Genomic DNA, 25,173 nt, shown 5'->3' with positions numbered 1-25,173 from the left:
GGTTAAGGCGATGTTAGATAATTTGAAGTTGTGAACCCTCATGGGGAGAACTTTGTTCTCTTTTTTCTAGAAGAGGGATCCAATCCTCTTCCCACTTAGGGAGTGAATCTAATTTGCATTAGATTTGTTATAGAAAAGTCTAGGGAAAAGGTTTCTTGTCAAAAGGTTAAAGAGTATGGAGCATCAACTTAATTCAACTAAGGATAGGAGAGTGGTCCTTTACGGAACTCTTAGAATGAAAATGGAGTAAAGGAACAAAATAAATTAATATTGATATGGAGCAACAGCTTTCGTAGCTCAGTTGGTTAGAGCACCCGTTTAGTAAGCGGGAGGTCTTGAGTTCGACTCTCAACGAAAGCAATTTTATTATTATCTTTTATAATTTGCTGTTACTAAATTCCCTACGATGATTCCATGACTAATTAATACTTAAGGGGCTGTTTTGCTTTTGGAACTCGCATTTACAGATATAAGTTATAATTATATTTTAGTTTATAATTCCTATGAAATAGTTTTATAAAGGCCATGATAAACTGAAATGTAATACTTGATATCCACCATCAGAACACACACGTTTTCTTAACATATGGTGAGAAAAAAGAAGAAAGGTATAAGAATTTTATTTATGATCATTTTTATTTAATAATATAAATATTATATCATAAAACATATGAATCAAAAGGATAGTGAATTAGTGATGTATCATGTATGAGTATTATATCATAGAATCAAAAGGACAGTGATGTATCATGTATGAGATGGACCAACCTCTCCTTTAAAAGTGAGCAGGCAAGATGTCTAAGCAAGAGGGGATACTCAGTTTGCTTTATTTAACAAGGAAAATGATTTCTTTTCCTTTTTATCTCTTTTTAGTACCTATTGATGTTGACAATCTTTCTTTTAACCTTGTGTTTTCTGTTCTTTTTTTCTTGTTGTTTTTCTCCTTTGGTCTGAAAACAACTGATCTATGATTGACAATCCAACAAACTGATGCTTTAAAAATAGGCCAGATCACAAGATTGACTGGCATAATAAGGTTGGCGAAGGTAGTGAGGTCATACTTAAGCAAAATAGTAACAATATGAGTAAGAACGTGTACTCCTATAATCGCATTTTATGCGTTTAATTCACAGCATACAAATTAAAGCTTAGTGAATTCATTGAGTTAGGCAACTTATAAGCCTAGTGCACTTCGCGTGATATATATATTTATATATAGCAGATATTACTGGTATTTTACATCGGTTATAATCAACTTGAAAACAAGGTATAACTGAAATTAACCTGATTTAAGGGCTACTTGACAAGCAAATAGATTTCGCACTACATCATCATCAAGATAGTAGAAGTATTAGAAGGAAATCACAAAACCTCCGTCTCCTGCTTAGAATAAATTCTAAGATACACACTTATAAACCAAGCATCAACAAGAGAAGCACAGAGACAAGGAAAATATCATAGAGAAAGAGGGCACATGTAGTCCTTAATACTCATCGCCTTCATCATCCTCGCCCTCGGCAGATTCAGCACCGACCTCCTCATAATCCTTCTCCAGTGCAGCAAGATCTTCACGAGCCTCAGAAAACTCTCCTTCTTCCATACCCTCACCTACATACCAGTGAACAAAAGCACGCTTGGCATACATGAGATCAAACTTGTGATCAATGCGTGAGAACACTTCGGCAACACTGGTGGAATTGGAGATCATGCACACTGCCCTCTGCACCTTGGCAAGATCGCCGCCAGGGACGACAGTTGGAGGCTGATAGTTGATACCGCACTTGAAGCCAGTGGGGCACCAGTCGACGAACTGGATGGTGCGCTTGGTCTTGATTGTGGCAACTGCAGCATTCACATCCTTGGGCACAACGTCACCACGGTACATGAGGCAGCAAGCCATGTACTTGCCATGGCGTGGGTCGCACTTAGCCATCATGGATGAGGACTCAAAAGCAGTGTTGGTGATTTCTGCAACAGAGAGCTGCTCATGGTAGGCTTTCTCAGCAGAGATGACAGGAGCATAGGAAGAAAGCATGAAGTGAATCCTTGGATAAGGGACAAGGTTGGTCTGGAATTCTGTGACATCAACATTCAGTGCACCATCAAACCTCAAGGAAGCCGTGAGAGATGAAATCACCTGTAGATGGAAAACTTGTTAGAGATTCATTAAAAGCTTCAGAGTAAATCAGTCAGTATCTCTAATTGGTCCAGACCTGGGAAACCAAGCGATTGAGGTTGGTGTAAGTGGGACGCTCAATGTCAAGAGAGCGCCTACATATGTCATAGATGGCCTCATTGTCAAGAAGAACAGCCACATCAGTATGCTCAAGCAGGGAGTGGGTTGATAGGACACTGTTGTAGGGTTCAACCACAGAGGTGGAAACCTGGGGTGAAGGGTAAACAGTGAAACCAAGCTTCGACTTCTTGCCATAGTCAACAGAGAGTCGTTCAAGGAGAAGAGAGCCAAGGCCAGAGCCAGTCCCTCCACCAACAGCATTAAACACAAGGAAGCCTTGAAGGCCAGTGCAGTTGTCAGCAAGCTTTCTAATGCGATCAAGGCACAGATCAACAATCTCTTTTCCAACTGCAAGAATAAAACCAAGGGTCATCATATAGATGAGCGCTAGGTTGAGTTATCCTGAAAACTAGAGGGGCAGCAGAAATAAGCATATTTAAATAGAGGGAGAATTACTGGTGTAGTGGCCACGGGCAAAGTTGTTGGCAGCATCTTCTTTGCCACTGATAAGCTGTTCTGGGTGGAAGAGCTGGCGATATGTTCCACTCCTCACTTCGTCAATCACAGTGGGTTCAAGATCGACAAAGATAGCACGGGGGACATGCTTTCCTGCACCTGTTTCACTGAAGAAGGTGTTGAATGCATCATCACCACCACCGACGGTTTTGTCACTAGGCATTTGGCCATCAGGCTGCAAACAAGACAAACTTATGTTAATGCAATAATGAACAAGTAACAGAAGCCTTAAAACTGTTCCAATGCTATGAGGACAGTGTTAATAAAATTTAGCTACACCCATATAGTCAATAGAATCTCAACAGTAGATCAACGATAGCAATATGAGTTGTATAAGAAGCAGATGATGTCATATTTTGTTGCAGAAGAAGAAGAAGAAGAAGAAGAAGAAGAAGTAGTCGGGCAAAAAATGCTTATTCCATTGCGGTGATGATCTATCTAGGATTTTGGCACATTTTGTAGACCTGATTGTCAAGATTCTAATTTATCAATAGTATGCATCGGAGAATGGAACTTCAAATATCTCTGGAAGACAATATAATTGACTGCATTAGTTGCACGACAATAAATAAAACATCTCCTATTTTCTTGTAAATTTCTTATATTTCTATTTTCTTGTAAATTTCTTATATTTCTATTTTCTTGTGAATTCCAAAAGAAAAATGTCAGGCAAACTAACAGGTAGGATCTTATTGATTCTACAGCTATTGCAAAATCAATAAAATGCGGACAAATTATTCCCGATCAAACAAAGCTTTCAGATCTACGGGATTCAAGTGAATTGTAGATCCAAGCACTGGAGGAGTAACAAATAGAACAAAATTTCCAGATCAATGAATTGATCGAGTAATAACCATGGTCAGACAACAGAATCAAGAACAGATCACATGAGACAGAGGAAATAACGAATAGATCGCAGATCTAGATAGATCGAACCTGGATGCCGTGCTCGAGGCAGTAAAGTTCCCAGCAAGCATTGCCGACCTGGATCCCGGCCTGTCCGATGTGGATCGAGATGCACTCCCTCATCTTTCTCCTTAGGCGGAGGAGGAGCGAAGGTTAGAGGAGAACGGCGACGAAGGATAGACAAGAGGAGGGCGGCGTTTGCAAAGACACCTCCCTATGCTCTCTATCGCCCCCTCGCTTTTGCGAGCTTTTATAGGAGGTCAGAAGGGCAATGATACAAGGGTGGCGAGGGGAGAAGGCAGAGATGGCAAAGAATGTCTTCCTCTTATAGAAAAGACGGAAATTGTCAAATACGGACACGTGGCATAGCCTGAACATTGATGGACGGCCTGCATTGGCTAAAGATTAAACTTGCAATGTACGCAAAGGAATAGAGAAGAGACTGAAGAATGTTTTCAGAATTAGTAGGTGGACATGCAATGAGTGAAGAAGAAGCAATATGACATGCTAATTAAAGAAACCGCAAGCCATCATCTAACTACATTTTTTACTTAAATCGCACGAAAGACGTCGGGCCTCCGCCTCTTCCAATACCGCGGAGCAATTCCGCCACCCTCCCCATCGGCGGCCGGTTTATGGGAAACGCCGAGGTGCACAGGAGAGCCACATGCAAGAATTACACCATTTTCTTCGTATTGGGATGTCGACAGTGGACACAATCTGGGGTCCATAACAAACTGCAAGTCCATGTGCTCCCACTCTTTGGCTCCTTCGGAAGCTATCGTCTCCGTTACCCACCCACTCTCCAAACGAGGGATCAATCGCCCTTTTTCCCGTAACTAGCTCGAGCAACACCACCCCGAAGCTATACACGTCGCTCTTCTCGCTCGCTTTTAACGCGCGTGTATGCGTATTCTGCAAAGCGCGACGCGAGATAATTAATTCTATAACGTGTGAGCTACAAATATTCTGCTTGAGGATTAGACAACACCACCTAGTCAATTCAACATGTCATATGCTTAATTTAATCAATCGGCGTTCCACTGAGAAAATTTTAAGAGAGACCAACCAGTAGGCATCTATCCACAAGACCCTGCCACGTCGGACATCACGGACTGCTGATGAGGCCCATCATCATCCACAATGGGACGAACCAGCCCAAAATCCCCAACGTGGGCACCATACTCGGGGTCCAACAGTATGCTCCTGGGCTTCACGGCACTGTGCACGATCCGCGGCACGCAGCCGTGGTGCAGGTACGCCAACCCCCGCGCCGCCCACAACGCGATCCTCACCCTTCGCTCCCAATCCAACGGCCCAGATGATCCCTTCTTCCTCTCCTCCTCACCGTGCAACGCCTCGCCAAGACTTCCCCTTTCCATGTACTCGTAGACTAGCACCTTGTTCTCCTCCGCGGCGCAGCAGAACAGCAGCTTCACGATGTTCGCGTGCCGCGCACGCCCCAGAGTCTCTACCTCGGAGTTGAAAGACCGTTCTGCATCGGGCCCACGTGGCCCACTACGAAGCCGCTTAACTGCTACAAACTGACCGGATCGGAGCTTAACTCGATAGACCCGGTCCGATCCACCTGACCCGATGACGTTCTCCTTTGTTAAGCCTTTGAATATCTCTGACTCGTCGAACCCGTCTCAGTGGAACGACGTTAGCTTTCACGGCCGAACCGGTCCAGTTCGCTTCATGGATCGGTGCAAATGTATAACCACGAGTGGTACCAAACCGAGGAAGACTGGGATGGCTGCCATAACGAGAGCACTGCTCGTGGCTTTCTCTATGGTTTTAGAGGCAACAGAGGAACACGAAGGAAATGGCTTCTTATGGGATGAGGTGCAGAGTTTTGGATTCCCGAGAAGGCTCGAGACGAAGAAGGGAGTACCAAAGCCGGCGGGGATCCTCCCAGCGAGGTCGTTGCCAGAGATGATTAGGGCGTTCAGCTTGAGATTAGTTAGACTCGCCGGAGAGTATGTTTCCAGAGAGGTCCGGGTAGGTGAGGACCGGGAGCTCACCGAGTGCGCTCTGGATCTCGCCGGAGAGTCTAATACTTTGGTTTTTGTTCGAAGGAGCCACTGGAAGCGCAACGATGAAAGACATAGAATGCGGTGAGAGAGTGGCGACTTCCAGGAAATTGGAAGACAACGGAGGCTAGGTACATGTACGTAAACGAGTCTCAGTTACAATTGAAATAAAGTCGATCTGATTAGATCGTATCAGTTAAATTTCAATGGCCGGTATATGTACATAAAGGAGGATATCTAAAGGGTATATCAAATTAAAGGGGAATTAATCAGTAGCCACAGCCCAGCTTATTAGCCCAATAGCTTTAGTGGGTGTACGGTTTGAAGCCATGTAAGAAATAGGCCTAGTTAATCAGGATTATTATACGATATGAAGATACTAGTAGGTAATGAATTGGCCCACTGGACTATACCAGGAGATTATGATATTAGGCTCAGGTATAGTATTGGGCCCATAGACTATCCGTTTCTTAGTCCAAGGCCTTAGGCTGACTAATCTGAAATTTGACATGTCACAAGAGAGCAATCCGGATTCCAATCCAGGCCTTAGGATGGGCTACAAGCTCAAAGCCCAAATTAATGCCCATTTTGCATTTAGACAACGATTCCTCTTACTCCATTTTTCTCTAAGCTCCGCATAAGTGATCCTTAATTAAGAACTAGAGTATCGATTCTTGAGAATTCGTCATCTTTCTCAGATGAAATGACTTTATGCAAATGACTTGACAACTTTGTCTCTATTAAGAAATCTTTTTTGGCTCAGCCATTTGTGACAAGTTTCTTGGGCCGAGATCTGGAACTTACTACGATCTTGATATATTCTTCACTATTCTTAAAGCCCAGTTTGGAAGTGGAATTACTTATTATGAGTAATCTATTCTATCCACTAATCCTCTGCTTCGTCATATAATCCGTCATCTATTATATATTGCTGCTGGCCCATTTGGAGGCCCTCAAGAGATGGGATGGATATCAAAGTTATCGTTCACGGGGCCCAGGCTTTGTTATCTACTGACTGACTGTAATTTAGAAGATAATTTATAGTTGGATCCTTCTTAATAATACGTCGCTAATTACTTCCTTGAGGAAATCCAATTTTGCATTTCTCGAGTCGCCGTTGATGACCCAACTTGCACTGGCATCGTAGAGGATGGAAAGCTAAATTTAAGGATGGCGTGCTGAGTAGCTTGCTTGCCTTGATCCCCCTTCCAATCTTTGTTTCATCTGTTGTCTTATTCCAGTCTCTTATTTCTTCTTGTGGGTTTCCTTGCTGCCTATTGAAACCTATCATATTGAGAGTAATTGGTGAGTTAGTATGGCATCAGAGTGAGTTTGTATGGCATCAGATCTCCTATTAAATTCGAAGCCTATGGCATGAAGTTATCGGAAATAAGCTTTTAATATGTGATAATTAAGCTCTCGCACAAATTGTCACAGTCTACTTTATGTCTCTAGTCCACCAAGGAATATCTTTCTTTGAAATCGAGGGAGCAATCTGTTTGGAAGCTGGTCATTGGAATGGCATGAGCCATTCCAATCTCTGGAATCTTTCCAGAGTTAGTGCCAAGGCCGATTCAAATCTCACCTCCACCTCCTCCTCCCTCCCCTCCCCCCTCCCCCCTATACGATTGATGTAACTGCTTGAAGTGAAAGGCTCTATCCTTGGGCTGTCTCTACCTACTCCAACTATGCCACGGTTCACTTACTTTGCTTGTTCTTTCCTTTTTCGCTGGCTTGGATATTTGCTGCTGCAATTGCATATCACTTAGGATTGAGCTCCCTGTCAAGAATGTCATGGATGCGGTCAGTGATGAAACAATAAGTTGTTTTCTAGTTGAGCAACTTTAGGCAGAGGACAAGTTCACATGACAGCACTAGGCCACCAACCCAAGAATCCAAAAGGGGCTTCAAATGAGGCTCTTCTCTCTTTCTAGTAACACTATAGCAGTACACAGGGATGGAATTATTGCTTCAAAGAATCCACACATCGTGAAAGAGTAGCAGTGGGGCCTTTAGGGCGAGTGAATGATGGCCTAGATTAAGCTAACTGTACTGCAATTTAATAATGTTGGTGGAGGTGTTAAAATTAGATCGCTCGAAATCTTGGAATGTTTGTCGTCGTTGTCTTGCTCATGGCCTGACAATAGATCAATTAATAGAGAAAGGCATCACCAAACATCAGATCACTTGGTACACCCTGGGCCCCGCCCCTCCCTCTTCCTGTAGCATGGCGTTGATCAAAAAAGAGTATAAAAAAAGAAACAAAACAACCTAGCTAAGGGGTAGTATTTATTAGATAACGGGGCCCATGAGCTGCGTGCATGATTGAAGCAGTTACAGTGACAAAACCACAGGCTGGAACCCAATTATGATTACAGTTTTCCCCACTAAATTCTTCTCATCTAATACGGAATATATGTTCCCTTTTGCTCTGTCATTGATTCTCTTTAACATATCTTTAGGACATGAGAGTGGGTGGGGTGCATCAGTTGGGTGCTGTCTGTTCTATTCTGTGTTCTGATTCGCATGGCCTTTTGGCTTTGGATGGTTTCTTCTCTCTTTATGTGTGTATGTATGTGTGTGGAAGAGCATTGGCTTTCTAGTTTCTAGGAGTCACAAAAGGCTAAGCATATGTACACAGTAAAGATAAACAGTATACACGAGAGTGCTGCTGCTGCTTGCTGCTTGCTGCTGTTGTTTAAAATTCTGAATGAGACTAAATAGTAGTAGTAGTAGATTTTTAGTAGATGAGACAGGATTCTGTGCAGCCTCGTTACAGGAATTTAGTCCGGTCAAATACTTAATCGACAGCTCCTAACAATCTTTGCATTTAGCCAGCAGACGAGCTAGATGAAAACAACAATGACTCAAATAAAAAAGCACCACAAAATCCTGGGCTTGAGTGTTAATTATGACGTGATGGTATTAAAAGACTCGAAAGCACAACTTGAGTTAGCTTTGGCAGAGATATTATTAACTAAGTACCAAACATAGTAGATTGCAGCTGTAAAAGTGATTGCAGCCTTAATCTGGATCATGTGAGGGGGAGGGGAGGGTTAAAAGAGCTTTTGAAAATCTTTAGTTAGCAGATGAGTTGGCCCAATTAATAACTCCTTAACCTTCTTAACTTTTTAATGTCTTTTACCCATCAAACACGTCATTTTTTTTTTGTTATAAGAAATCAAACAGACAACTAACACGAATAAGCATTTTTAAAATTTTATATAAAAAAATAATAATAAATCATGAATCTATGGTATAATTATTCTTATTTATTACAAGGATAAAATCATATTTCTTTTGTTTGTCATGCACGTGCAAAGGAGAGAGACTGAAAAATGCTAGTATATATAATATATAAATAAATAAAGGGCTGTTTGTGAACAGGGTCATGTGTCACCTAGGAGAAATACAAGAGTTGATTTATGTCACTCACTATATTCTCATAATTTAAGGCGCCCATAACCTAAGCTTGTACCATTATTGATCGTCGAATAATCACAGCCCTTCTCCCCTTTCTTTCCGGCACCAATAGCTCAAGGTTGGCATCTTAATGAGCTATTGACTTCTTCCACTCACAGTACCAAATGATCTGATGCAGTTGCTCACCTACGGTCAACTATAGGGGATTAAAATTGGAGCAATCCATAGGAAAGGACTAATGCTATTTATTGTCAAGTCTTTTTATTTTATTCTTTTGGGTCAGTAGTGACATGACTAGGCATTCATTCAACTCATTCACAAGCTTCAGCCATAATGTCTAAAACTAAGAGAATACCACGCACGCCAACATCTGTGAAAAAAGGGGAAAACAAAATTTTAAATTGAAAAAAGCATATGTAAGTAGTACTTTGAACCCAAATGGTAGGGTTGTAAGCTTTGAACTCATAGATTCTTCCTCTCGCAGTGGGTAGAAGAGAAGGATAGAAAATTAAGGAGGAAAAAGAGTAACAGGTGGCAAGAGGACAATCGAAGAATTCCCCAGCTATGGCGTATCTTTAGGTCTCTTTAGGGGGCATTAGTTTTTGCGTACAATTTTGAAGGAGGACCTCCCATGCAATCGATATATCTATATATATATATATAATGCATCGATCACGTCCTCCACTCTTGTCGTGGCTTGTCAACTGTCACGTCGCAGAAATCAGGGAGTGGAGTCAAGTCTCTTTCACGAGCTCAGCTCAGCTCACCCCCTTTCCTCTTTCCTCGTTCTCTGTTTTTGATGCATGAAACCCAGACGAGGGGAACGCGGAGTTTAATTAAAGAATATAAACATGAATTAAAACCGCTGTTCTGTGGCTTTTTGTTCTCAAAGACACCGTTGTTAACCAGAATTACAGAATTGTGTAAAAAGTAGAAGGTATATGTATGAAGGTACGTATTTTGTGATAAGAAAAATCCTCCCTCTTTTTCCTCCAAATGCTTCGTCCGGAATTATGGACGATGTTACTGCAGTTGCAAAACTCGAGACCTATTCAACGTCGGGAATTGAGTGTTCGTTTGGATATATATAGAGAGAGAGAGAGAGAGAGAGATAAGGGTAAGCCATGTTAGCTCAGACGCTGATATCGAAAAACCCAACTGAGCTCTTAATACTTCCCTGAACTGAGAAAAAGACAAACCCTGACTCTCCATGATGTCTACAGTAGTACTACATGGAAAGAGAATGAGAACCGACTCATACGTACACACTGCAGCAGCAGCAGCAGCAGCAGCAGCAGCAGCGACAGCAGCATGTGAATAGAAAGTTAAATGCTAAATTAACTACACTACCTAAACTAATTAAACCACCCCCACCAATTAAACTGTACAATGAGTCAATGACCCAGACGGGATCCAGGTCATCCTAGACTTAAGACCCCGTCAAGCAAAACTTTGGTAGCCAACCCTAGAATTCTTAGATGCTAAGGAGATCAGGTGGTGGTGGTGTTGGTGTTGGTGATTGCTGTTCTTTTGCTTCATTGATGGCCGTCTCCGCAGCCGGGGGAGGGGAAGGCTTCTCGGGTTTTTCGTCGGCCGGCTTATCGGCGGGTTTAGGCAGCTCGGTGAGGATCTGTACGACTTCCCTCATGGTGGGGCGTTCGACGCTCTGTTCTTCAACGCAGAGCATTGCGACGTAAAAGACATGCATCACTTCATGGAGGGGAACAGTGGGGAGCCTTGGGTCCAGGATTTGAAGGACTCCTTCCTTGTTGGAGTCTGTCATCCTTCTGACCCATTGGACTATGTCGACGCCGTCCCCGAATTCTCCGACCGGTTTCCGACCAGTGACCAGCTCAAGGAGGACGACTCCGAAGCTGTAGACATCACTCTTCTCGTCTACCTTGAGAGTGTATGCATACTCTGCAGAGAACCAAATCAATAATACTTTTAATTAACAAACATACACAGGAGAAATCAGTTAACTGGAACTTCTACAGACTGCAACAAAAAAGAAAAGAGCAAGCAGAGCAGAAACAGAGTAAAGAGGATGCAGGCGAATACTAGAAGAGACATCTAAGCTTCAGTCAATACAAAAAGAGAACAAGCCCTTTCCCAAACTCTTTTTGGGTTTGGAAAAGTGGACGCAGTGTTCCCTCTACTGGACTACATATCCATACCACTATTGCCTTACGCAGTGAATAGGAAGGTCATAAAAAGGAGAACAGTCTACCACAGCAACAATCTTAACTGCTGTTTGACTGGAATTAGGAGGGGCTCATTTTATATACATGATCCTCATATTAATTAGTCGTTTCAAAATTAGAATAGTGTCAGTTTGCGAGGGAGATGTTTACCTGGAGCAATATAGCCGTAGGAGCCGGCGATGGCTGACATGCACTCGGAGGTGCCGGAGTCCTGCAAGAACTTGGCCAGGCCGAAATCTGCAACGTGAGCTTCGAAACCGGAATCGAGCAGGATGTTGTTGGATTTCACGTCGCGGTGGAGGATCAACGGCGAGCAGTCGTGGTGGAGATAGCAGAGACCCTTGGCCGCCTCCAAGGCAATCTTGTACCTGGTGTCCCAATGCAAGTGGCCTCCCTTCTTCCCATGGAGGACTTCTCCCAAGCTCCCGTTGGGCATGTACTCGTAGACTAGCAGATTGCTCTCATGGTTCGAGCAGAACCCGAGCAATCTCACAATGTGGCGGTGCCGGATCCTTCCGAGGGTTTGTATCTCGGCGGAGAACCCGTGGTCGTGCGAAGAGCCCCTGCTAATCGCCGGGAGACGCTTGACCGCCACCTGTTCGCCGTTGGGCATCACGCCCTTGTACACGATCCCAGCCCCTCCTTTCCCGATAATGTTCTCTTCCTTCAAGCAATCCAACACGTCATCGCAGGCGAAGTCGAGGCGCTGGAATGCGGTGAGCTTCCACGCCCGGGCATCGCTAGCCCGTTTCAAAGACCGTGCTTTTAGAATGGCGGCGATGGCGAAGGCAATGGAACAGATGAGAAGGCCGATGACCAAGAGAAGCTTGAAGGTGGAGGACAGAGCGTGCGCCGAGCTCGTGCCGCCGTCGATGTTTGAAGGACACGGCCCGAGGTAGGGCCCGCAGAGGTCGGGGTTCCCGACGAAGGAGGTGGCGTTGAAGTAGCTGAACTGGCCGGTTCCCGGGACGAGGCCCGAGAGGTTGTTGTAGGAGAAATCGACGGCAGTGAGGCTCTGCATTGTGGAAATGGATGGCGGGATGCTACCTTTGAGATGGTTCCGTGACAGGTTGAGGTAGTTCAGGATCCGCATCGCAGAGATGTCGGCGGGGATCTCGCCGGAGAGGTCGTTGCCACTGAGGTCGACGAAGGTCAGGAGCTTGCACTGCGCGATCTCTGGGACAATGGGGCCGGAGAGCCGGTTCGAGCAGAAGTCCACCTTGGAGAGCTGCCGGAGCCGGCCTATCTCCGGTGGAATGCTGCCGGAGAACTGGTTGCGGTCGAGGAGGAGCTTCTGGACTCCGGAGAAGTTTCCTATCGACGGCGGCAAGGGCCCGGAGAGCCGGTTGTTAGAGAGGCTAATCTGGCCGAGAGTGGGCGAGATGGGCGACTCGCCGGTGTCCGGGAAGCCGCCGGCGAGGAGGTTATCTTGGAGCTCGATTTGGGCGAGCTTGGGGAGAGCGAACAATCCATTAGGAATGGAGCCATTGAGGTAGTTTTCTCCCATTCGAATCCGACTGAGAGACTCGCACTTGCCTAGGCTTTCGGGGATCGGGCCGAAGAGGAAGTTGCCGAGGGCGATTAGGGTTTGCAGCCGGTTTCCGGCGCAGAGATCCGGCGGGAGGTTTCCGGTGAGCTTGTTGGACGAGAGATCGAGGAGCTGGAGCCTGCCACTAATGCCGAGTTGGCGGGGAATAACACCGGTGAAGTTGTTTTCCCAGAGCTGGAGCACCTCTAGCGCGGGGAGATCGCCAACGAGGTCCGGGATCGCGCCGTGGAGCCGGTTCCGGAATAGGTTGAGCAACGTCAGGTTCTTAAGCTCCGCAAACGACGCCGGGATCTCGCCGGAGAGGACATTGTTGGAGAGGTCCATGGATTTGAGGCTCCGAAGCTGGCCGAGCTCTGGAGGGATTCCGCCGGAAAGCCCATTTACCTGCAAAAACAGCGTGTCAAGGTTGAGGAGCCCACCGATCTGAGATGGGATCTCGCCGGAGAGTCCGCAGCTCGCCATGTCGAGGCGGACTAGTTCCGTGAGGTTTCCGAACTCCGGCGGGATCCCGCCGTCGTAGCTGTTGAAGTACCCGAGGTAGAGCTGGCGGAGGCTGGTCAGGTTCCCGATTTCCGGTGGGATGCGACCGCCGAGCTCGTTTCCGGAGACGGCGAGATACTCGAGGTGCTCCCACCTGCCGTACTCCGGCGGGATGGTGCCGGAGAAGAAGTTGCCACCGAGGTGGAGATGACGAAGGTTGGGCAACTCGGTTACCTCCAATGGAAGAGGACCCGTGAGGTTGTTGTTATAGAGGTCGAGGACTTGGAGATTCTTGAGATTGGAGAGGGAGGAGGGGAAGGAGGCGTTGAAGATGTTATTGGAAAGGTTGAGGAACCGGAGGTTGGGGACGCGGGACAGTTCGGCGGGGATGGGCCCGGAGATGAGGTTGGAGGCGGCGGAGAGATTGAGGAGGGAGTGCAGGTGGCCTACGGCAGGGGAGAGGACGCCGGAGAGATTGAGTGCGGAGAGGTCGAGGGAGACGACTCGGCCGGCTGCATCGCAGCCAACGCCGAGCCATGAGCAATGGGGAGAGGTGGAGTTCCATCCGGAGAGGGCGAAGGAGGGGTCGGAGAAGGAGGACTTGAGGGAGAGTAGGGTCTCGTCCTCCGGCATCGGGTTCGGTGCTCCGCCGGCTGACGGCGGTCGGAGGAGGAAGAGGAGGGCGAGAAGGAGGAGGAGGAGGAGAGATGGCATCTCTCTTACTCTCTATCTTTACTCGCTACTCTTCGGTCTCTCTGTGGAGGTCAGGGGTGAGAGAGAGAGAGAGAGGGTGTGTGTGTGTGTGTGTGTGTGTGTGTGTTTGTGTGTGTGTGTATGTCTGTGTCTGAGCACTCTCCCAGTGCAGTTGGGGTTCTGAAGAGTGTCGGGTGGAGAGCGTGGGTTCGATGGGCTTTTTATATTTATTTTCTTTTTGAAATTGAAGAATATTTTATGGAATAGTTATTCCATAGAGGGATGGGTCGGAAGCATGCTATACGGATTAAGATTTTGGAAATTGGAAAAGTAGTATTATAAATATCTCATATTCTAATGTGCAGCATGGAGGGAGGGAGGAAGGCATAGACACACACAACACACAGAATTACTAACTTGTATCAATTTTAAAAAAATTATAATTTATTTCACAAGTTTTATTTTCTCTTTAACACTACATACATTTTTCATTAGTCTCTGTGTTTTGTTTTTATTTCCACAAAAAATATCATGAATTAAAAGTTTATTTTTAATTAAACATCCTGAATTAAATTTAAAATGCATTTCTTTTCTCCAAAAAGAAAAAGAAAAAGAAAAAGGGGGCAACAACTTTGAACTGATCCGATCTAATAAATACCAGTCCGGCAATAATGGGATTATGGGACCGTACCGAGCCATAATTTGTCCCAAAAACCAGCGAGATTTTGTCCCTAAGATGACGACTCCCTATTTTGACTGACCTAATAATAAGTGACCCCTCTCTCCTCCTCTCCCTCTGTCTGTCTCTTGGATCTTGGTTGTATAAAACAAAAGTGCAGGCAAGGGTTCACATTCTCGGGTCTGGTCCGCACGAGGGCTCGCATTTAGATCTGAGTCCGGCCCCTCACCCCTCGATTCCCGTAATTATTATTTTTTTTATCGGACTAAGCCCAGCCCAACAACTAGTTATAGCTAAATTCAATTAAATTAAAATATCTCTCTAGTCTTCTCCTCTTTCCTCGTGGTCCCTTCTCCAGACCAAACGGCTACTATTTCTCGGATCCATTCGGGCTTGGTCTTCGCCCTCGCAACCCAACAACACGATGTTCTTCTATTTAAATCTAGATATAATGGTAAGAAGAATTCCAACAGTTGATAGCCAATTACAGAGATCACGTGTCCCATTTGTGAGTATAACATACGTCGATGCCTTCAATCTCTACTCCATCGATCTGTCTATCCTGTGGTGAATCTTATCTACTTCTGATCCGCTTGAAACCAGTTTGAGGATTAAAAATAAATTCAAACATAAACAATTTTTTTTTAAAAAAAAAAAGCTTTAAATGTTTGCTTCGTTTTCGTTTCTTCTTGTCTGAAGACTGTGGCCATTTGGAGGAGTTGAACTGGGCGTTAGCATTAATAATAGTATGGCATTGTGTTATTGTCCATTGCCTAATGCTTTATTGCATGCATGGGTTGGATCACTCATTAAATACTTTGCAAGTCCCTGGATCGATGTTTCTACGCATGCACACATAACTAGTGTACGTTTGATCTCCGCTCCTTGTCATGAATTAATGCTGCAGTCAAACCGACCTCATCGATCAATATAACTCCTGGTCTTCGCGCAGTGCTCAATGCTTCTTGAATCACATCCCCTAGATTTTATTACACAAATGCATGCATGCATGCATGCTCTTTATCGAGCTCACTACTACTCTCTACTTACGAGGCTCGATAACTTAGTTATCCCACCAAAAGAGTTGCTATTCTGGATAAGATAGATTTTATCCATGTACCGAGTCAGAAGACAAAATTGGAACTGATAATGTCCATGCTCAATGGGCCAAACCAGTAGTCCAATGGGCCTAAAATTACTGACCTAATTATACTTCTATTCTTAAACAATAATTTCTTTTGCTATAAGCTTGAGATCGATCCGTTAAGGTGGGAGCCTGTTCCTTAAGAAAATTACAAGTTGATGTTATACTAATTTAAGACAGCAAAGTTCGATTAAGGGGATAGGGTATCACCGGTATCTATAATCATAACTCTAGTTGGGGTTAACGGATAGGCATCATCTGTATTTAATTACAAGGATTAGAAACCTAATCACGTTATATGGAGCTCGCAGGCCCTGTTAGAGGTTCTAGAATCCAACTCGTAGATTAATATAAAACGTCGTTAGTGTGAAGAGACGTGGGAATAAAACTATAAAATCTGAAAAAGATTACGTTGTCTGATGATGATCAAATACAAATAACTTTGCGACAACGAAGCTAACGAAAGTTCTTAATTTGAAGTTGATCTCGTATTAAACTATGCACTTTCAGACTTTCAAGCTTGCCGTAACCTATGGATATATATATATATATAAAAGATTCTTGACCTGCATGCAGTTATAGTTAAAACGTACTTCAACTTGTACAAAAGAAACTCTGAAAAGTGAGCATAGATAGATAGATAGATAGATAGATAGATAGAGTTCTAATGTTAATTTGAAACGCAACTTAGGGATGAAATTAGGTGGAGTTACTACATTAGTGGATTTTTAGAAACTTGGTCAAATGTGCACTGTTTCAAAGCATATATAGTTGCATGCATGTATGCAAAATGGTACATTAGAAAAGAAGACCATGCGTATATGATTGCCTGATTGGTCGGTTGAAAGGGGTGTGAAAGAAAATATTTGCTCACAGAGACTGCTATTAGCGGCGCCGTTAGTTATCTTCTATTTACATAATGATAAGATCCATAGAAGATCGAGCACCCATTGCTGTCCTTCTTTATCTCTTATGTTGAAGCCTGGACGTATCTATGTGGACAGGAGGATGAAAGGGGCCACATCCATGGTAGTAGTCATGAGGTTATATATTTATGAAAGAGACATAGCATTAGCAAAAAGAGACCAAGAATCACGTAGAAGAAAAATATGGGCAGTGTTTTTTAGCACGTGAGAGAAACATTGCAAATTATCCATGTAAAAAGATCTGGTAACTATCTTATCCCTAGCTAAAGAAGGGAAAGAAAGACGAATGTTATCATGTATGAGGACAATTGCTACACGAGGTCTCAAAAGGAGAATAATTCGAACATCCCACCATGGAGTACTTGGTGGCTGCCTCTCTTTATTTCGAGTCACAAATATACTCGTTGGTGGAAAAATAAATACAAGTCCAATAAAAGCTTGAGCTATGTCGATAACTCTTTTCACTCTCTGGAAAAATTGCAGGAAGAACAAAGAGATCAACAACAGGCTCCCAGAAAATAGAAGAAAACCCAACAATCTTTTTGTTTACATGAATTTTATCATTTCTCATTTGAATTGGTTAAGAGCTGAGCTTAGAATCTTCACAAGATCAACCACTGTCGTAGAGAATCCCTCTTCAATCTGTAAGAATAAAATAAGACAATATCAAGGAAACAAATTAGAGATGCCTAGTTGTTCTTAAGTATATGCATAGCTAGATTTGGGAGTGCGTGCATCATGAACGAAGATGACAACTTACTTGTGCAGTGACCGTGATACTGAGAGAGGAACTCGCGAAGGCGACGACGCTCGTGTTGACGACGCTAAGGCAAAGCTTCTCGATCTCAGAGAGCACCACGACCAATGCTCCTTTCCTCTTCTCGCAGTGGATCCTAAAGAGAATGGTACTGCCTTGAAGGCTTGCTTCCACCAAAGGAAGGGATTCAACATCACTAGAATTAGAGCTCTTATTGTCATCGGTAGAGATGCGAGATTTGTTGACGACAATGGTGGATTCACCTTTTCTATGTGTGGCCTGCTCTTCTAAGGCCTTCACCTTTCCTTCCAGCTGCTTGAGGTAGTCAATGGCACCTCCAAGAAGAGAGGCCTTGTCTGTCTGAAATTGGAATCGTTAGAAAGGTTTTCTAATATAATAAATTTAATTCCTGATGCATATAAATCAAGCCATCTGTTAGCACTTTTCATCGGAATTGAAGTTAATTCTTTGGACCACTAGATAGTAAGTGGTTCACGTCATTATGAACTATACATATATATTAGATATCTTAATTAACCCTTCATGAGTGACCACGAACAAATGATGAGGCAATCTAACTTAGTGAATAATTTCATGGATTCTTCATCCTTCTATTGTTTAACACAAAGAAAGACATGAGAATCAACATTTGTAAAACTTTCTCAGGAAAAACGCTGAATAGGTAACTAAGAGGTATTGTAAATTAAAGCTAAAAATCAAAAGCTTGCATTCAAACTCAACTACCAAGCATAAATTTCACAAGCAGCAGCCATGATACCTTCTTAAGCCCAGGAATGAGAGCTGACAGTGCTATAAACTGCTGCGAGAGTTTCTCTCGCCGCTTCCTTTCTGCTATCACATGTTCTTGAGCACAATAAGGAAGTCTACTGCCCTTGTTGCTCCTCTCTGGCGATCTCTGGAAGTCTATGGTGTCATCTCTCCATGTCAAAACAGGAGGAAACAAAGCTCCTACAGCCTCAGTCTTTAGCTTCACATCCCCTCCAGAAAAATTCAGCGAGTCTAGATCGCCAAAGAGAAAGCGAGAGGACGATCCATCTGTTACAACCTGTTTGATTCCTTCAGTCCTGGGCGCATTAAAGGATAAGCTCGTCGAGACGCCGCTGAAGCTGTTGAAGTCGGTGCTCCCCGAAGGATCGAAGGAATAAAAGGCACCACAATTGTCTGTTGCAATGGGATCTATCTCTTCTTGAAGTGATTCTGTCATCTTTTGCACACTGAGTGGATCTACAGAAATCATATCATCTTGGTAGATGAAGGAGGGGTCCTCGTTTTCCTATCAAATTTAACCCATACTGTTTTCAATTTTTCTTTTTCTAATTCTAGGAGATATATTCTTCTGATTACGAGAACTAAAAATTGAATAAAGTTTTCTGTACCCTTACCAGTTCTGCTAGCCATTGGCTTGAGGAAAAATCCATTTCTCAGTGTACTAATTGTGTGGTCTACACAAAGCCTGGACCAAGAACCATAAGAAACAATAATTGGGAGGAAAATTAAAGTGAGACCATAGAAAATGATGCTAACTAAGATATAAAATTCAATGATCAGAACAATGAATTGGGTCATCACAACAATGATAAGAAGATCATTTCATTCGGATAAAGGAGGGAAAAAAAGAAGAAAAATATGAGATGATTTGCATCAACCTCTCAAATATTTCGCTCTTCATCAGACGATGAAGAAAGAACAACTGAGGAGATATAATATACCAATTTAAGCCCACCTTGAGGAAAAGACTTCAGGTTTCTTCTTGCTCTCCTCCTCCTACTCCTCCTCCTCCTCCTCCTCCTCCTCCTCCTCTTTATATACTTGGGAGAAGAAGTCTGCTAATGATGTGAACTCTCATTCTGAAACCTTTTAGCTTTTGCTGTTCTGATGAAGGCTTTTACTTTCCTCTTCTTCTTTTTTCTTCCTTTTGGTTTAAGTTTACTTCCTTCCCTCTTTCGATTTCATACGAGATGAGTCTTGCCTCTTACCTTATATTCAAATAACGTTTTTTGTTTCCCCTTGTGACCTAATACTGACCTAAGATTCTCGTGGAAAACTGTGGGCTTTTTCTCTCTTTTTAAATCATTTTCTCCTGGTTAATGAAGTGAACTGTCACATATAGAAGATTCTCATGATTTGGTACAAGATTTAATAAGACTCCCTCATGGTTTCAGGCATGGAAAAAGAACAAAAAGAAAAGGCTTAATATGGGATTAAAGCAATAAAACTCACAGCTATCTTGCTTAATGATGCGACTAATCTAGATTCTATATGAATTTTCTTTTTCAAGGATGTAGGAAATCCATGGCTTGGTCTAAGGATCATTAACTATTATTATCTAATTTCCCAGTGTCTTGTTTAATTCTAATGAAGTCTTATCATCTGGCACTGGAGCCCATGTGTCGGAAATTGTTATCATTAAACTATGAAATAATAAGAGCTAGAGATTGTGTTATACTGATTTATATCATATGATCATGTCGGATTAAAGGCCAAGTCTAAATAGGTAGGAAGACGACCGATCGAATAAGACTAAAAGAGGGAGCTCCCATTTGGAAACCCGGCCCTAACTATCTATTTAGCTGCAAATTTCTACTAATAATTATTCTAATGGCACACAATTACTCTAATTGAGCTTCTTGATTACAGTGCTCCCCACCTAGATTGGGGGCTGTTTATTTATTTTTTAAATATATTTTTTTGTGCACGTGAGAATAACCTCTCTCCCATGTGCTACCATTTGACTTCATATTTTAGTCCCTCTATTCCAGCTGCTAAGAAAGAAATTTTAACTTAAAGCCAACAAGATTAGTGTACTAAACTAATACGCACTCATCGCCTGAATCTAACCGCTTGGATTTTGTTACTCTTAAAAGGAACCAATGCCTCGTGGTGATAAGGTTTTACCAACCGTGCCACAATTAGTACAAATATATATATTTAAGGGTAGCTGATGACTCTAAGCAACATTAGTGAGCTCCTTTTTTTTTTTTTTTTCTCTCTCTCTCTCTCTTAAGCTCATTATTAAAGATTTTCCACACTGCAACTTGCATCCTTTACAACTAACAATATGGTAAAGTCAAAGGGCCAATTGCATATACATAACTGATCCACTAAGCCATCAGAACCAGCATGGCTTTACCCTTCGAGATTCTGTGCATTCATCAAATTTACAACTTTCATATTAAATATTAGTGGTCTGAGAGAATTATGTTGTTGAGTAATATAATGATATACGTCATATTCCAAGGGGGGGAAAGAAAGGTGAATCTGACATTTTCTTAAGTAAAAATATTAAAGCAGGAATATGGGAGTTAATTTGAAAAAAAAAATGTAGATTATTTTGGAGACTAGTTACAGTTATTTGATCTGTCAAATAAAAAAGACACTAAACAAGAGAAGAAAAGGTAACCATCCTTTACAATGCTGGCGCACATGATTGAGTGTTGTGAAGAATGTATCAATAATTGCATCAATCAAAGCTTTCTCTTAGCCAAGTAATGGCAACAATGGAGACGTGTTGAAATAATATTATTATACTATACTGCAGGCAAAGAAGAAGCAAACCACTTAAAAGTATTCTCCAAACAAAAGATGTATGCTCATATTGTTTCATGGTAATTAAATGGAAGATGAATCATTAAAAGAAGAATTGAAAAATGCCTTACCAACACTGCTGGAAATCATTCTACTCTGATGGTAAGATGATGAAATTACTTTAGGTGCTTAAAGTTGCTTGGTACTGGGAACAAGAATGCAGAAAAATATAATCACAGTACAAGAGAATTAAACTTTTCATGTACAAAGTCAATCCATATTTATTAGTCATATACCTCCAGGTGGTTCTTCCTTTTGGCTGCAAGGCATCTAAGGAAGAATAGAAGCGTTCCTGTAATGAAGTAAAAAAAACCTCAAATCGCAACCATCTAAGCATTCATTTAGCTCAAAGTTTAACAAACCCTCACCATATCGCCTTGTAGTTTGACCAAATATTTTTCTTCCTGCTTGTAAGCATAACGTGATCATAGCTAATTAAATTTGCTGATATCACCAAGTGTATCAATTAAAAAAAATTTCCTGTGGATCAATACCTTAAGTAACCACCAGGCCCCATCTCCAGGAGGCAAAGACATTTGTCTCTTGCAACTCAGGCACCATTCTAGTTTGTTTCAACTAAACCTGACCAAATTGCCAAATTGTTAGGCCAACTTGATGCCAAGACCTTACCTAAGAGCATGCTCCTTCCACCTCATATGAAAAGGTTCTCCAATAGGAGAAAGAAGAGCAAAGTCATCTAACACATTGGTTTGACCTGGAAGTATGCTGGATAAGTCCTAATCATGAGACGTTGTCAATTTCTTTTGCAGCCATTTGGGAATTTTGGGCATTTGTTTTAGGTCAGGATGGTTAGGGTGGCGGCTGAGTTGGTGTTATGTGAAGAGGATGGCAATCTGATATGAAAAGGATTACTTCTTGGAAAAAGCAATCTTGACTAATGTGCTAGCTGATTACTATAAAGTAAAAGATAGTTAACAACCTAGACTTTACAGTAGGTCAGAATTTGTGTAACACAAAACCTGATGATGCAGATTGATCCTAATATGCTTTGAGTGCACAGAAGAATATCTAGCACCATATGTGAAGGACATGACAAAGATCATATTACACAATACCCTAGAAATAGGATGTGAGTGAAAATGGATATAACTTGATCCACTTCAACATTTAGGCAAAAAATACAGTAGAAGTGGAAAATCAAGAGAGAGTTGTATTCCACAATTGGTGTTAGATAGCACTGATTTGCAAAGGTCGGCATTCTTTACCTTACTATTATGTACCTAAACTGTTCCTACTAGATGCTCCGAAGTAGAACTTCAGAAACAATCTGATGCATTACATTCAAAATCAAATTTAGCTGTGGCGCAAAAAGTATATATATGCTGGAACATTGCATATTAACCTAGGGGCAAAGGTTTTCTAATGGAGTACAGATAAAGATCCACAAGGAAAGTAGAAGATCTTGACCATCATCAACTATGTTTACTAGAAAAGCACGAGATACAGACCCTTTTCTTTTTAATCTTCTTTTTGGACCCATATCTTCACCGTCTTATCATTTCCAAGTGCTCCTGATGCAATCATATTCTCTTTGGGATGACACGATATAGCAATGACAACATCAGTATGCCCTTCCAATTTCTGGACGATTTTTCTTGATTGGAGTTCCCACAAATATATGCAATTGTCCTCTGAACCACTAACAATGTACTTCCCATTTGTAATCGAGAATGTTGCTGGAACACAGAATTTTGAATTAACATGCCCAGTATATGTCTTCAAGAATTTTCCGGCTGAGAAATTCCATAACCTCTGCATGTGCAAAAAAGTGTACAAATGAAAACATTATTACGAGAAAGATGCATCCCAAAGTATTGAAGGTCTTTGTAACATAAGATAAATTTTTCCTCGAATATTAGATAAGTAACACAATAAAAAGTACTTCTTTGTTTCAAGTATGTTCAAGCTAATTTGGCAGCAATCTTGGAACACAAGAAATAATCTCCCATCGATTGATGTATTATTATTTCTTATTCTCATTTTCTTCAGAAATATAGGATCAGCTACGTGATCCATTATGTTTTCTTGATACTAGTGAATAACACTGGAGTAAAGTGACGAAAAAGAATCTCAAATGATCCAACAGAGGTAAGATTTGATGTCAAATTTGTATACTTAAGAACTTAAGAGAAGTATACATGCAAGTATGCAAATTTAGAAAGACATTGTTCAGTTGACACAATGTCGTTGCCAAGCGCAACATTGTTTTCCCTGCTTCTACTGCATTCACATTCCACACAACATTGGTGATTGGTCCCATGTTCTACTTTCTCCTCCCATTTAATCCTAAAGACGTCCCTCTTCCCCCCTCATTCAGGCAGATCCTCATTCTATGCAGTAGTGACTCTATATTGGTTTTCTTCTTACCCTCTCAATCAATGCAACAGTTATAGTTCATTCAAGTTAGCTACTCCAAACAACAATCCCAAGTTTAACATATTAAACATGGTATAATCAATTTATCATATCTGTAGCTCTCCTTCCCAAAGATTGTGGCCCATAGGACATGATTGATCTGATAACAGAATGAGACCTTACCTTCAAATCTTGGAAATACGGATTTGCATGAGTATTAGCATTTAACAAAAATCCAAACTTCTAGTTCCATTTAACTGGCAAATGGCCATCATACTCAAGTATCATGAAACACTATGTTTCCCACAGCATAAAGCAGTTAACATCTTCATATATTAGAATAATCATAGTCACAATCCCTTTATCGACTATTTTTCCTTTTAAGAAGAATGCTACTCCAGATTTGATCTTCAGTATTACCTGTCAATATCAAATCTTCATAATGTCGTAACTAGAGTGTTCATTTGCATCAAGAATCCATGTGGCCCCTTTCAGGAGAAAGAAAGGCCTAAACTTGCCACAGCATTGTCATAAATCCAAATATTGTTCAAGGTAAGTAGGTCTCACCAGGGTGCTATCGAGGGTGGCGGCGAGCACAAACTTGCCGTTTGGGGAGAACTTGACGAAGGATACCGGCGGGCTCTCATCGTCGATGAGCGTCTTCACACAATGCCCGGTGGCGGAATCCCAAATCCGACAGAGCCCATCGTAGCTACTGGAGACGATAAGGGAACCGTCACGATTGAAATCGACTGCGGTGACGGGCTCGGAGTGAGCCGGTAGGACGCGAAGGCACTTCCCTGACTTGACCTCCCACACTCGAACGGTCTCGTCGAAAGATCCGGAGGCAAGCATGTTGGATTGGGGGTTGAAGGCGCAGCAAAAGACGTAGTTGGTGTGGCCGATGAGGGTCTTGACGAGGGAGGCAGTGGAGAGGTCCCAAAGACGGACAGTGCGGTCGTCAGAGGCGGAGGCGAGGAAGCGGCCGTCGGAGGAGAATGAGAGGTCGGAGATGCCCTCGGCGTGGCCGGAGAGCTCGGCGCGGAGGGAGAAATCGGAGGTCGAGTAGACTCGCAGGGTCTTGTCGGCGGAGGCGGAGGCGAGGAGTGAACCGTCGGGGGAGAACTTGACGGCGGAGACGGCACGCTTGTGGCCAGAGAGGGTCTCACGAAGGACGTACGGTTGGGGGATGGCTGATTCTCCGGCTGCGACGGAGGAAGGGGGCTCATCGGCAGTCATAGCTTCGGCGAGAGGAGTTAAACCCTAGGTCGACACTTTGCAAGGGTACAGGCGGAGAAGAGGGAAGGAGTGAGAATAATACAAAATTCGGCAGCTAGGACTTGTACCTTGCAGATGTTAATTCCGAACCCGAGTCGGAAATCCGAATTCGTAGGCGTAGGCGTCAGCGGTAAGCGTGTAGCTGCCTAGCTGGTTCACTGGAAGTCGGTGAAGATAGAGCACGGTTGCCGGATTCATCTTACATGACAATATTTGAATTTCGTAAATGAATAATTAAGTTTTGACTCAGTAGTAGGTCAAAACGAATTGGATACATACCATTATCAGGTTCTAGATCCAATATCCATGCCTTTTTCTTGATGACTCTGACTAGAAACATATAACAGATACTAAAAGTTTGCAATAA

At 42.7% G+C, this 25,173-nt stretch overlaps 5 protein-coding genes and 1 non-coding gene across 9 annotated transcripts; 1 reads left to right on the top strand and 5 right to left on the bottom strand.

The window, feature by feature from the left end:
- The first annotated feature begins 286 nt into the window (after positions 1-286).
- Positions 287-360, top strand: TRNAT-AGU (transfer RNA threonine (anticodon AGU)). The gene has a single exon. It is a non-coding gene; the product is annotated as a tRNA-Thr (tRNA).
- An 872-nt stretch (positions 361-1,232) lies between these two features.
- LOC140775035 (tubulin alpha chain-like) lies at positions 1,233-3,968 on the bottom strand. Of its 2 annotated transcripts, XM_073118258.1 has the most exons (5): positions 3,689-3,968; positions 2,693-2,927; positions 2,214-2,584; positions 1,679-2,137; positions 1,233-1,593 (listed from the first exon to the last, which is right to left on the bottom strand). In XM_073118258.1, the coding sequence occupies exons 1-5, from the start codon at positions 3,779-3,781 to the stop codon at positions 1,456-1,458; spliced, it is 1,296 nt and encodes a 431-aa protein (XP_072974359.1). In that variant the 5' UTR covers positions 3,782-3,968; the 3' UTR covers positions 1,233-1,455. The 2 variants fall into 2 exon arrangements, with proteins under 2 accessions (XP_072974359.1, XP_072974358.1); XM_073118257.1 differs by having other exon boundaries at positions 1,233-2,137; positions 3,689-3,967.
- A 769-nt stretch (positions 3,969-4,737) lies between these two features.
- LOC140773303 (leucine-rich repeat receptor-like serine/threonine-protein kinase BAM3) lies at positions 4,738-5,040 on the bottom strand. The gene has a single exon (XM_073115778.1). The coding sequence runs from the start codon at positions 5,038-5,040 to the stop codon at positions 4,738-4,740; it is 303 nt and encodes a 100-aa protein (XP_072971879.1).
- Positions 5,041-10,259: 5,219 nt separating this feature from the next.
- LOC140774571 (uncharacterized) lies at positions 10,260-14,216 on the bottom strand. Its single transcript, XM_073117612.1, has 2 exons — positions 11,469-14,216; positions 10,260-11,034 (listed from the first exon to the last, which is right to left on the bottom strand). The coding sequence occupies exons 1-2, from the start codon at positions 14,059-14,061 to the stop codon at positions 10,589-10,591; spliced, it is 3,039 nt and encodes a 1,012-aa protein (XP_072973713.1). The 5' UTR covers positions 14,062-14,216; the 3' UTR covers positions 10,260-10,588.
- Positions 14,217-17,077: 2,861 nt separating this feature from the next.
- On the bottom strand, positions 17,078-19,499 carry LOC140774290 (transcription factor bHLH25-like). 2 transcript variants are annotated; one of them, XM_073117217.1, is made up of 5 exons: positions 19,291-19,499; positions 18,950-19,020; positions 18,325-18,840; positions 17,550-17,906; positions 17,078-17,431 (listed from the first exon to the last, which is right to left on the bottom strand). In XM_073117217.1, exons 2-5 carry the CDS (start codon positions 18,983-18,985, stop codon positions 17,357-17,359), a joined length of 984 nt encoding a protein of 327 aa, XP_072973318.1. In that variant the 5' UTR covers positions 18,986-19,020; positions 19,291-19,499; the 3' UTR covers positions 17,078-17,356. The 2 variants fall into 2 exon arrangements, with proteins under 2 accessions (XP_072973318.1, XP_072973319.1); XM_073117218.1 differs by lacking the exon at positions 19,291-19,499 and adding an exon at positions 19,214-19,284.
- Positions 19,500-20,948: 1,449 nt separating this feature from the next.
- Positions 20,949-24,954, bottom strand: LOC140773125 (uncharacterized). Of its 2 annotated transcripts, XR_012106416.1 has the most exons (3): positions 24,096-24,935; positions 21,389-22,925; positions 20,950-21,297 (listed from the first exon to the last, which is right to left on the bottom strand). XR_012106416.1 is itself a non-coding variant. In XM_073115514.1 (2 exons), exons 1-2 carry the CDS (start codon positions 24,765-24,767, stop codon positions 22,632-22,634), a joined length of 966 nt encoding a protein of 321 aa, XP_072971615.1. In that variant the 5' UTR covers positions 24,768-24,954; the 3' UTR covers positions 20,949-22,631. The 2 variants fall into 2 exon arrangements, 1 of the variants encoding a protein (XP_072971615.1); XM_073115514.1 differs by having other exon boundaries at positions 20,949-22,925; positions 24,096-24,954.
- Positions 24,955-25,173: the final 219 nt, after the last annotated feature.

This window comes from Typha angustifolia, chromosome 13 (genome assembly GCF_048772165.1).
Source record: "Typha angustifolia cultivar Huaian chromosome 13, ASM4877216v1, whole genome shotgun sequence".
Taxonomy (NCBI): domain Eukaryota; kingdom Viridiplantae; phylum Streptophyta; class Magnoliopsida; order Poales; family Typhaceae; genus Typha; species Typha angustifolia.
Note: the sequence above shows the minus strand (reverse complement) of the source record. Positions and strands in the feature narration are given on the sequence as shown.